Here is a 12,128-nt window from a genome sequence, read left to right as displayed (position 1 = left end):
TTTTGGGGAAATATTCTGATAAAAGAAACTTGAAACGATACTGTACTCGAATGTGGCTTAAATGTGGAATTCTGGGTTTTAGTGCTGTATTGCAATTAATGTTGTTCTGCAGAACTTTGGAAAAAATGGGATGAAGTATGGTACTCTAAGTTAATTTACTCTTATTGTTATCTAATAATTTTTAGACCAGGAAAGAATTTAAATTGTTAAGCTCTGATTCCGATTGGGGGGGAAAAAAAATCCACAAAAACCCCCCACAAAACCAAAACCAAAACAAACCCGAAATGCTATGATGGATGGGAACTTGATATTGTATGAGGTTGTATTTAAAAGTTGCTGGAATGTGAACTGATTTGGATCTAGGAATCTCCGTGAGTCTGTGTGTATTGTCTGAAGGCCTCTAACGCTTTGGGGAAGGAAGGGGTGTTTATATTTTTTAGGATAGTGATTGCTGTTAACTTCTTGAATGTCAAACACATCTGTGTGACATTTTATTCACAGAAACAGCCCCTCCCACCCCCAAATTCACGCACAGTTTCCCTTCTCACTCAATTACCCAGACTGCAATCTGATTTGCTCAAATCTTGTTTGCCAAAGGGTGAAAGTTGTACTTTCTTGTACTTCCATATGGTGCCTCAGCTTGTCCTACGCTTTCTCCAGCCCCCGCCTTGGGCAAGCGCAGGAACACTACAGGAGAAACAGGACTATGATTTCTGCAAGTGACTTCTCGCTACATTTTATATCCATCTTGAAGGCTGCAAAAGACCTGATTTACAGAGTAGCAACGACTGCAGGTTTCTGTCTCTCAGTGATCCAGACTCTCTTCCAGTGCAAAGAAAGGTGATCCTGTGTGCGGCACGTCAAGATAAAGCAAAGTGGGTGTCTGAAGTCACTGGCATCATATGGAAGAAATCCCGTTTCTGCCTACTAGAGCAGGAGGGGAAGCAGGTAGGTAACTCAGGGGCAGGTGTTTGCATGGCACCTATCTACATAAGTCTTCATATATACATATATATATCCATATATTCCTTAGCTGCTTAGATTCACCTAAGAAGAGGCAAGCCATTCTTGTTGACCGTTGGCCAACCTCACGCGTGGTGCCATGAGAAAGGCACAGCTGTTTAGAGTGTAAATGGCAGTAGGAATTACTCCTATGGAGGCAAAGTCAGGATGCCCAAAAATCAGGGCTTTTCAGGAAAAAATATCCCACAGAGGTCTGACAAATGGGCCCGATCTCTCGTAGCGCGGTTAAGCCTGCCTGGGCTCTGCCAGCATCGCTGACACCCGCTGCGTGGAGTCCCCACAGAGCACGGGCAGGGTGAGGGTGCCCAACAGCCAGCAGTTTCGAACTTCCTTCCCTCCTGCCACACAGCCGCTCTCAGGCCCCTGTGACACGCTTTATGCCAACCCAGGGCTCCGCAGAGGAGCTTTCGGAGGTGTCCCCATCCCACCTCGGCTCCAGCCTGCCTTTCCTGCCAGGGGCTGTGGAACAAAAGGGTCGGGAGCCCCAGCAGAGCTTTGGCAGAGCCCAGCTGCCCGCCATGGCTTTCCTCTCCCCAGGCACGGCTCCTGCCTGGGGTGCCATTGTCCCTGTGGCACACGGTGGTTCCTGCACAGCTCTGGGCGCCCCGCAGTGCCCTGGCTGGGCGAGCCCCCGGATGCTTTCCCCTGCAGCTCGGCTCCCCAGGGTGCCCAGGCTCTTCCTCCTCCTCCTCTTCCTCCTCCTCCTCCCGCTCCTGTCCGGGATGTGCAGCTGCGGCAGGCTCCGTGCCAGGGACGCGGGGTGCAGGGGCACAAAGAGCAGGGCCGCAGCCGAGCCGGTACAGCAGAGCCTTGGGGAGGGCTGCCCTTGGAGCAGGGCTGAGGCTGAGGCTCCAGCCCTCTTCCCTGCAGTGGCCTTTCCCTGCGCCACTGCCCAGCGCAGCTTCCACAGCCGCCAAGGAAACACCCACAGTGTCAGACCCAGCGGTTTGCAGGTGGGGCTTTACTGAACAGAAGGGAGAGCTGGTGTCAGCAGCCTGGCTGGCCGGCACTGGCGCTCGTCACGCCGGAGGAGGCTCTTGCTGGACGTGTCTCTCGCGAGCCTCAGCGCCTGAGACGGTCTCCTGGCACTGGCCGACGTGGAGTAGATCTGTTCTCCAGAACTGAGGAGTTGAATACAAAGCTCTGTAGTCTTGTATGCACAGAGAGGTGCAGAGCAACAAGTCTGGTCAGGACACATGTGGTGGGATCTGCTGCTGTCTGGAGAGAGCAGGTCCAGGTCCCTGGGATGCAGTCCCACCCTGCTGCTCTCCGTGCCCCCAGGGCTGTCAGGAAAACACCCTCTTTGCCCAGCTCTGGCCTGAAGCTGGCCCACACCCCCTTTTTCAGAGGCGAGCACTCCAAAAGGCAAACACTCAACTGGGAATGCTCTTTCCCCAGTTGTTTTTCACTGCCTGCGGTACCTGGGCCTCCCATTGCTCTGGCTCTTTTTTCCAGGCCTTTGGCGGTGCCACTGCTGCGCTTCTGCTCTATCTTGCTGCACAAGGACTCCCAGAGCTTGCGTGTTTCCTCCTCCGTGCACACGCGGGGCTGCGCCTGCAGGACCACAGCAATGCAGCAGCAGGCAGTGTTAGTGTCCCTGGCAAGGGCTGGGGGGATTTCAGCGCCCCCCCTCCCTCCTGCCCCTTCTTTTCAGCCTCTCCATCAGCCCTGCTTTGCTCACGGTCCTGACTGCAGAGCCTTTCTGCAACGACCCCTGAGCCAAGGGAGCGCGGGGCTGAAAGCAACCCGGCTGCTTGCTGTCCCAGACCAGCCTGGCCGCACCGTTGCGCCGTCGCCATTACAAACGCCACCACATCAAGCCTTGGGGACGTACCGGTCCTGCCCTCCTCTTCCCCGCCTTGGCAGGGGGTGCAGCTTGGGGTGCAGCTTCCCGCAGGTGTTGGCTGCTGCCTGCCTCTTTCCCCGACCGTTCCCACCGCAGCACTGCCAGCTCGCTGCAGACACACAGCGGGAAGAGGTGGTGTGAGCACAGGAGAGCGCTCCAGCCGGGCTCCCAGCTGGGCGCCAGCCGCGGCCGCAGGAGCGGCTCTGCCGAGAGGCCGGTGCCAGGAGAAGCGGCTCTCTCCCGCGGGGCTGCGGGGAGCAGGAGGAAGGGACTGCGGGAGAGGAAGCACTGCCCGTGTCCGGAGAGATTTACCACTGGAGCTTGTCCTGCAGATCCAGCTGCTCATCCCTCTCCCCTCTTCTCTTGCGGGCCACCTGCCCCAGGATGCAGGTCACCACCTCCCGCAGGGCCCGGTCTGTCCGTGGGGAAAGGCTCCTGCAACAGCAAGGACAAAGTCTCCCTGACTCTGCAGCTGGGACCGTCCTGCCTCTTCCCACACTCAGCCCCACACCTGCTTTGGCCCCTGCCGTGGGGTCTAACCCAGCCCGTTCCCGTGGCTGCAGAAATCCCGGGGCGTCCTGTGCAGCCCCGTGGCTCAGGGTTTGGCTCCCCGTACCCACCACCACCGGCTCACGCCCCACCGCCCCCGGGGCTCGGCTGGAGCGGGCACACTCGTACCGCTTCTGGGGGACGCTGTTGTCCTCAGGGACGCTGGGGGGCTCTTCTCCGGCCTCTTCCCAGCCCTCCATGTTCATCTCCAGCAGGTCACAGCTGGACTCGTCTGACTCCACGCTGCTCGAGGAGCTGTCTGAGGAGCACTCGGGGGAGCTGGATTCCTGCACAGGAGGAGACTCTCATACAACAGCCCTGCACCCGGAGGGTGCTGCTTCCCAGCACGCAGACCCCAGAACACTTCTGAATGGACCACACGGGACGGGGAGAGCCGGGAGAAGGAGCTCAGCAGGCCCTGGGGTGACCTCTGAGTGTCACCAGGGTTTCACTGCAACTCTGTGTCCCCCTTCTTGCTCAGGAAGGGCAGCATCACCCGCCCGGTTCTGCTGCAGCAAGGCTGCTATGACGGCTTGGGTACCAGGGTACTTTGCAGTCTCAGCCGCCCCACGGGAGAAAGTGCTCTTTTTCTGCAGGAATCCCAAGTACCTGGCTCCTCTGCATCTCCTTTGGCTTTTCTCCATTTCCTTCCACATTGGGCATCTCCTCTTCTGCCTCGGCCTCTGCCAGCTCTGTTTCCTTCTCTTCCTGTTCTTCCAGGTATTTCTGGATATACGGTGGAAGCTGCTCCTCCTTCTTCTCCCATTTATTCTGGGGGACAAACAAAATGCAATAGCAGGCAGCATTAGCCTTCCCTGCCACGGCTGAGCTGTTTTCCTTCCTTCCTCCCTCCCTTCCTTCCTTCCTCCCTTCCTCCCTCCCTTCCTTCCTTCCTCCCTTCCTCCCTCCCTTCCTTCCTTCCTTCCTTCCTTCCTTCCTTCCTTCCTCCCTTCCTCCCTCCCTTCCTCCCTTCCTTCCTTCCTTCCTTCCTTCCTTCCTTCCTTCCCTCCCTCCCTCCCTCCCTCCCTCCCTCCCTCCCTCCCTCCTCTTCTGCCTTGCTGTCCACGCTGGTTTGCTCCCAGGTTCCCGCAGGCTCCACCGAGGAGCCCGTCTGGAATGACCAGGGAGATAAGCCACCACCGGGCTACAAACCAGCCGGCAGCTGGCGAGCCCAGACAAGCCCTGCAGTCACCTGGCCGACAGAAACGGCCTCAAGTGAGGGCTCTGGGGGTGTTTCCAGGCTACTGGAAGTGACAAGTATATTCTCAACTGACAGTGACCCGCCTCCCTTCAAGCAAACACCAAAGCAACTGGTCAGTGGTCCCGTGAACACCCAGTGAAGAATCTTGTGAGCACTGGCACGTGTGGAGCAACGCTGCTCTACAGTCCAGTAGGATGTGCTCCTGCAGCATCCGGTGTCGGGTACCTTTTCTCTCCTCTCAATGGCTCTGGCTATGAAGTCCACTTCTCTGGGTGCAAGCAGAGGCGGTAGCTTTCCTTTCTCCTCCTTTTCCTTCAAGCAGCTCCTCTGGATGACCGGTAGCTGCCTGCAAAGACACAACAGGGCGTGTTGGCAGGAGCGCAGGAGGAGCTGGTTCTGCATCCTGTGCTTCCAGGTGGCGCACCTGCTTCTGCAGCAGAACGTGCTCTGCTCACATCCTTGTGATCAAGTCCCCAGGCACAGAGAAGACCCCAAGCTGTCAGCCTCGGATGGGCCCAACAGCCCCCCTGCAACTCAGGATGCCCAGGTCTCGGCCCTCTCTTGCTGGAGCAACCAGAGGAACAGGGTCCTGTGCCCGGAGATAGCGCTACGCCCTGTACGGGCAGGTTGGGCGCTGGGGACACAGTGTCAAAGGGAGGAGGACACGACCCCACGAGAAGGGCCATCCTGCCACTGGGCTCTCCGTAAGACAGGCGTCAGCGTAGAAGAGGCTCCTGGTTGCTCAGGGCAATCCTCTGCAGTAACTAACTGCAGAACTCTGTTCTCAGCAAACAGAAAGGCCAGGCTCATTTCAACCTGAAGGGAAAGCCAAAATGACCTTCTGCTCCTGGAATCAGCCTTTGCACTTGGCTACTCAAGAGTTCTGCACATCGGAAGGGAAGAAAGAAATAGTGGTGCCAGCAGAGTCTGCCAAGAAGCTACAAGACACTGCCATGAGCAAGAAACCATGAGTTAGTGGGACGTGGGAAAAGCGCACTTGGGGTGTTTCCAGGAGAAACGTCTCGCTCCCACAGAGCCCGGAGCAGGGGGTCACGCTCACCCATTTATGCGAGTGTCTCACCTGGCGCGAGGCTCACTCCCCTCAGCTTTCTGACCCTGCTCCGGCTTCACAGTCAGTGCAGGTAACCGATTTGGAGGAAGCCTGGTTCGACGGAGGAGGCGCTTCTCGGCAGCATCCTCTAGAAACGGGAAAGGAGACGGTTCTTCAGAACAGCATCTCGGTGTTGTTCTGGGAACCGGGTGCCACTTGTGTGCCAGTTCCAAGGAGAGTGACGTGCGGGTCTGCTCAGGGCTGTGGTAACACTGGGGAAGGTGGTCCTTTTCATCCCTTTGGGGGAAAGCCATGTTTCCTGGGAGGTCTTAGGCCTTTTCTGACACTGTTTTTCTGGTCCAGCTCCTCGTGCCTACAGTGCACTATTATTCCCTGGGGTTCCCTGGGGAAAACTATCTGGATGGCTTTCTCTCATCCTTGTGCTGAAACAGGGGGTTCCCTGGCAGAGCCGGTGGTCTCCGGGAGTCATTCTGGGAAGGGGAATCATTTTGCTCAAGGGAACCCAGCTCTGGGATTTCTGCATTGGTCCTGTGTACACACATTTGCTGCTGGAGCAGGTTCACACCACAGGCATTGCCTCTGAGACATCTGAGCACATGATGGAAAGAAGCAGGCTTAGAGCTTTGCACTGTTTGCAGCCCAAGCAGGGAGTGGAGGCCACTGGAAAGGTGTCCTTCAGCAGTCCAAGAGGCCCTTTGTGGTGCAGGACTGTCCTGAGACCTTGTCCCATGATGGGGCACCGGAGCATTACCATGATGGGTCCAGAGAGTCACAGGAGGAGCCTCTCCCTCTTCCAGGCCTCCTGGGGTAACCTCAGTTCTGATCCCCTCCATGTGCCGTGGAAGGAAACCCTGCAGCCCCCTGCCAGCAACCCACTGGTCCCCGACCTTTCTTTCCACTGCCATCACCTTTTCCCTGCACACGTCCCGTCAGGTCTATCAGCGTTGGCATCTTAGGCACGGTCTCAAGTTGGCACCTGAAGAGCAAGAAGGTACCAGGCTGAAGAAAGGACACCACATTGTTTCCCAAGGCAGCCCAACCCGGAGGGCTGCAGTAGAAACTCCAGTGCCGGGAGGGCTAGGTGAGACCCCGTCAGCCTGTGCCCGCTTTTTTCCATCCTTCCCGTGAGAATGGTCGTCCTCCCACAAAACCCCCTTGCTGCTTCTGGGGAAATGATCCTGCTCACAGTGCACATGGAGAGCAGAATATTATCTAGTGCTCTGATTTTCTAACACCCTTTTGAATTCTGATCTTGCCCTCCAAGTTCCTGTAGAGCCTTGCAGATTAACGTTTCCGGACCTAAGAGCAGTCTCTCCCACAGAGGAAAGAAAAGGAGCAGGAGAAACGTAGTGGGAAATGTTGCCTAAATGCGTCTCTAGCTCCACAGTAGGACAGATGCATAAGCCGTGCCACTGTCCCACGTTCCTCCAAGTGAAGTCAAACATACCATGGCAGGACGATAACACGTCCAGAGGAGGTCTGGGAAGCAGCGGTGTCATGGCGTGAGATGACTGAGTCCCTCATCTCCGGCATCTGCAACGAGGACAGAGACGGATGACGGGAGGAGCGGACACTGGGAAGGGCCGGCTGCTTGCTCCGCCTCAGCCCAGCGCCAGCAAAGAGCCAGAGCCGCCCAAGGGCTCTGGGCTCAGCAAGCCTTGCTCTGCCTGTGCCTCTGCTCCCGGCCCCCAGAGTGGGGCACGCAGCGCTCCCCGCCATCAACGCCGGCCTTTTCTCGCAAAGTGCAGCTCCTCTGGGGGTGGCTCTTGCAAAGCCAGGCCATTGCACGCCAGGGAGGTGCTCTGCAGAGAGCCTGCTGTGCTCTAGAGCTCCAGGAGCCCAGGTGACTGAACAAGGCACGGTCGGCCAGGGGAAAGCAGCCCCCAGAAAGCATTTCAGAAGCAGCAGGAGTGGGGCTGGGAAAGTGAAAATCCTACCTCGAGAAGAGCTTGCAGCATCTTGCCAGTGCCATTCAGCCTTTCCAAAAAGTGTAAGTAAAATCTCTTTTTTATCTCTTTTCCCTCGGCAATCAGCATGCCCACGTCCCTCCAGATGATGGCAACGTTCTTCCTGTTCTCTAGGTAGGCATGGAAAAGGTGCGTGGTCCTTTCCATGTAGAGCTGCACGGTGCCCTCAGAGACAGCGTTCTCTGAGGCTATCTCAGCATACGGCAGTTGTTCGAAATCTTGATGGCCTGAAAGACAAGAGAAGAGGAACACATGAGCTTGCAGACCTGCTGGGCAGGCTACAATCAAAGGTCTGCAGCCTCCAGGCCCTCAGGCAACACTTTGGTACTGGGCTGCCTGGCTGGGCCAGCGCCTCTGAGGAGACGCTCGGCTTGTCCCTTCCTCTTAAAGTGGACAGTGAGGTGCGGAGCAGACAGCTGTGGCTTCTCTGATACAGAAAGGGAAACAAAGAGTCTTAGGCACTTGGTGGGAAGAAGAGTGACTGCGGGACAAAGTGGGGAGATAGGCACCAGGTCCCAGGGCAAGCTGGAGGGTGCCAGCCCACACTCGGTGCTGTCTTTGTCTTTAGAGAGAAACGCACCCCAAACACAGCCCCAAGCTCTGGGTGCTCCCCAGGGTCCCACAACAGCTGCCCCAAAGGCAGTAGTGACTAGAAGGCGCAGGTGTCGCCGTCACTGGCTTTTGGAAGGAACCGTCTTACCCCCCTGGGTTTCCCCTGCTTTTCCCCTGTGCAAGGAGGCTGAGGGAGCTGGGAAGAGCCCTGGCATTTGCCTGGAGGAGGTCTAGTGCAGCGGAAAGGGGGAGCAAGAGTTGAAGCATCACAGAACCAGAAGACACCACACCAAGGAAGCTGTGAGGGAACCTGTTGTTGAAGCAGGACAAAGAGAGTGCGCTCTTAGCTGTATTGTCCTCTGGTGATTCTTTAAAACAAACAGCTAGGCAGGGTCCTTTCACAGCCGGCTGGTTTTGTCGAGTGAAGCTCTTGGCAGGACCGCGGTGGGTGGCTGGTACTCCCCTCAGTCACCTCTGGGGAGCAGAGCACCCCTCCCCACCCTGCTCAAGGGCCAGCGCCGCTTTCACGCTGCTTACCAGGGAAGTCTTTGCAACCATAGCGGAGCTCATAGTCCTGCACAACAGCCTTGTCAGGTCGAAACACGGGTCTCTCCACGATCACCAGATCCTGCTCGCTGAGGGCTACTCGCTTTCTGACAACCGCAAAAGTCCCGATTCCGGGAATGCGGACAGCCTGGAACAGAGGAGATGGCGGATGGGAAGAAGTCTTGGAGGGGCAGACGGGTGACTTGTCAGAGGAGGCTGATGGCGTTTAGTGCCCTGCCCTGGCCTGAGGCACAAAGGAGCAAGATGGGCTCCTTGGGAGAACACAAACAGGGGCTGCGCTTTTCCCTCTCACCCCCCTTCAGCTACGAAGAACCAAATAGGTGAGGGAAAGCTGACAAACACCCTCTGGCTCAATCAGATAGAAGGCAGGGGGTTCCCACACTTGGAATAAATCCAGATGTGTCCCAGGCTTCCAGGTTTTCACATGCAACTCTGACGGGGGGACCTTCTTGTACATCTGAATGGACAGAGAAGGTGTCCATGTCACTGTGTGCATTGCAGTGTCGTGCTGGGGCGTTGCTCCTGCTTTCAACGCAGGGGAAGAACAGCTGCACCCCATGGCAAAGGGCTGTCAGGACTTGATCAGCGTTCATCAGGGTGTGAGGGGAGAAGGAGGTAAGGCCCACCTGGTGGAGAGCCAGCTGCAGGCTGAGGTGATACGATGTGCTGGCCCAAATCTTAGCGAACTCTGGAAAAACAAGGGAAAGACCTGTCATGCTCTGAGGCAGCAAGCTCAAGACCATTCGGCCCACTCCTGTCCAAGGAGCGATGCATCTTTCACTCAGGCATTTCAGGTGGTCTCTCTCCAGCCCGGCAAGAACCAAAGGACACCTCATGCTGCCTCCAAGGGGCTCCTTTCCTTGCAGGTGCAGCTCTCCAGGGTGTGACCCACTCCCACGGGAAGCCGGCAGTGCTTTGCCATGCCCGCGGGGGCACGGGGCTGTGCTCCACGCGGCTCTCGGAGGCTCAGGGCAGGCCCTGGTGTCTCCCCAGCAGGGGCCAGTTTTGCCGGGTCACATCTCTGAACACACAGAGCCCACGTGGCCCACGAGCACCTTCAGCTCTTCCATTCAGACATGAGCTCAGCGTGGGTAATGCCCAGCGCCAGGCAAGGGCAGCCCTTTGGGGTCAGGGGTTTCTGCCTGGGCTGCCCCAGGAAGGCAGGGGCCACGTCAGGAAGGGAACCAGGAGCCCTGGCTGCCACATCAGCCCCTCAGCCCTTTGGGATGGTCAAGCAGGTCCCTCCTTGCAGTCACCACTCCTGAGCAACCACCCCCCACAGTCCTCGGGTTTCCATCCTGATTTCAGAGATGTCCTTGACCCAGACACACATGTGAAATTGGGCCTGAAGGCCTTACCATAACGCTCGAGCTTCTCAATAGTTGGGCTCAGGTGAGGCTGCAAGAAGAGCTGTCTTGCCATCTTAGTTCCACTGCTGCTTCAAGTCAACAACAGCAGCAAGTGGCTGGACAATGGCTTTACTGCTTCTCCTTGTCCTCCTCCTTGTCCTCCTCCTTCTTCTCCTTCTTCTCCTCCTTCTCCTCCTTCTTTTTCTCTTCTCCTCCTCCTCCTCCTCCTTCTTTTTCTCTTCTCCTCCTCCTCCTCCTTCTCCTTCTCCTCCTCCTCCTCCTTCTCCTTCTCCTCCTCCTCCTCCTTCTCCTTCTCCACCTTTCACACTCCTTGGTGCTGTCGTGCTCCCTCTCTCCACCTTCTCCTCCTCACTGCAGAGCAGCTACTCCAGAGCAGAGCGGTGGCGAGAGCAGCTCTCAGCACTTGGAGTCGACTCGGCCTCACCGGGGTGAGTGGGGCAGATGCTGGTCACGACAGGGAAAGGGGGACTGTCACCACTGTGACGTCTGGCTGTCCCACTGTGACCTCGGACCGTGTCACAGAGGGGCTGCACACACCTGCCCCCCAGGCCCTGCCAGGGGCTCTGCAGTGGGCAGGGGTTTCTGGGAGCTGCCCCCACCCCACTGTCTCCTGAGTGGGAGGGGTTTCCCCAGGCCGCCCCTGCCATGTCCCCACATGGGGACACAGGGCTGCAAGCGCCGATGGGCTTCCTTCTACCCTTCCCCGCTTCTTCCTGCCTCTCTCACCCAACGTGTCTGCAGCGGGGAGCGCGGCTGCCCTGCCACAGTAGGGGCGTGCAGAGAAGACGTGAAGCTTCTAGACCGCCCACAGTCAGATCTGACACGGATATAAAAGGGGTGCCGTTGAATGGCCGTTTGTGGTCTTCTCGGAGCTGCGGGTCTGTCTGCCTGAAGCCTCCCCTTAGGCAGGATCGCCACCTAAAGTAGCCTCCCGGGATTGGGTCAGCCTCGTCGCCTCGCTGGGGTGAGCGATAACTTACTAGGTAGAACTGAGCTATTTCCTCACCAGATCAGCGAGTGTATTAAACAATTCCTCGCCGCTTGGGCAGGTGTTTTCCTCATTATAAACCCGTGGATTTTCTTGAATAATTCCTTGCCAGATTCAGGCAAGCGTATATCCGTAATATAATTTCTCACTAAACACGTGGGTGTATTTTTCCTGGGGTTAGAGACTGTAATAGACTTAACGACATATTTGTTAATCAAACTGGTCTAAATGGATATGTTATCAGTGGCTGTGAAACCTGAGCATATAATATTAGTACATGCTGCCATTAAACAATGCAACCTGTATGTAGTCTTTGTAGAAAAAAACTGTTCCACAGATATGTGTAAAAGCCTAATTTAGCGTACCCTGCAGAACATTCGGGAAGAGGCTGACAGAGAGAAGGGCTCAGGGTCATTAGGAGACGGGAGTGCCGAGGCGCCAGTGAGCCGCTGGGTGCCCGCGGCCAGTGTGGGGGATGTTTGGAGGCTTCAGGGGCACCCCACAACCGGTGTGGGGGTGCAGAGAAGCTTCTAGAATGCCTAGAGTCAGGTCTGATCAGCCTATAAAAAACGGGACTCTCGTCGAGACTCCGCCCATTGTCGCGGGTCTCTCGGAGCACGAGCGAGATGCTGCCGCCGAGAGCCCTCCTCCCCGGGATGGAGACTCCGCTTGCCTTGCCGCCACGGGTGTGAGTAAAACGGCTCGCAGGATTGCGAGTATATTTATACTTTCCGTGCACATTTGCACCTGTAACTTCCCGTGCTTAATATAAGCATGTATAAAATTATTTGCTCGCATAAGCGCGAGTGTATTTATACTTTCCGTGCACATATGCACGAGTAACCTTCTGTGCACATTGGCACACGTATAAAATTATTTCCTCGCATAATCGCGAGTGTATTTTCCTCCCGTGCTTCCATATAAGCACGTGTAGTATTCCGTGCACATTTGCACGTGTAAGTAAATTAACCCTCGCAGGATTGCGAGTGTATT

General features: G+C 56.6%; 1 protein-coding gene across 2 annotated transcripts; it reads right to left on the bottom strand.

The window, feature by feature from the left end:
• Positions 1 to 1,967: 1,967 nt before the first annotated feature.
• LOC139826663 (uncharacterized) lies at positions 1,968 to 10,325 on the bottom strand. Of its 2 annotated transcripts, XR_011736794.1 has the most exons (12): positions 10,136 to 10,325; positions 9,404 to 9,465; positions 8,748 to 8,904; positions 7,629 to 7,885; positions 7,139 to 7,224; positions 6,600 to 6,667; positions 5,701 to 5,818; positions 4,845 to 4,965; positions 4,028 to 4,189; positions 3,548 to 3,705; positions 2,445 to 3,304; positions 1,968 to 2,144 (listed from the first exon to the last, which is right to left on the bottom strand). XR_011736794.1 is itself a non-coding variant. In XM_071803010.1 (11 exons), the coding sequence occupies exons 1-11, from the start codon at positions 10,197 to 10,199 to the stop codon at positions 3,178 to 3,180; spliced, it is 1,380 nt and encodes a 459-aa protein (XP_071659111.1). In that variant the 5' UTR covers positions 10,200 to 10,325; the 3' UTR covers positions 1,968 to 3,177. The 2 variants fall into 2 exon arrangements, 1 of the variants encoding a protein (XP_071659111.1); XM_071803010.1 differs by having other exon boundaries at positions 1,968 to 3,304.
• Between the last annotated feature and the right edge of the window lie 1,803 nt (positions 10,326 to 12,128).

The sequence above is a fragment of the Patagioenas fasciata genome (assembly GCF_037038585.1).
Source record: "Patagioenas fasciata isolate bPatFas1 chromosome 19 unlocalized genomic scaffold, bPatFas1.hap1 SUPER_19_unloc_2, whole genome shotgun sequence".
Taxonomy (NCBI): Eukaryota; Metazoa; Chordata; class Aves; order Columbiformes; family Columbidae; genus Patagioenas; species Patagioenas fasciata.
The sequence above is the reverse complement of the archived record's forward strand: the minus strand, read 5'-3'. Positions and strand labels throughout refer to the sequence as shown.

What these genes read in the sequence shown, in the direction of transcription:
- LOC139826663 (XM_071803010.1), bottom strand. Translation starts at nt 10,199, where the DNA reads ATGGCAAGACAGCTCTTCTTGCAGCCTCACCTGAGCCCAACTATTGAG. An exon ending in GGGACGTGTGCAGGGAAAAG is followed by an intron (nt 5,819 to 6,599) that starts GTGATGGCAGTG and finishes TCCCGTTTCTAG; the next exon opens with AGGATGCTGCCGAGAAGCGC. An exon ending in CCATTGAGAGGAGAGAAAAG is followed by an intron (nt 4,190 to 4,844) that starts GTACCCGACACC and finishes TTTGTCCCCCAG; the next exon opens with AATAAATGGGAGAAGAAGGA.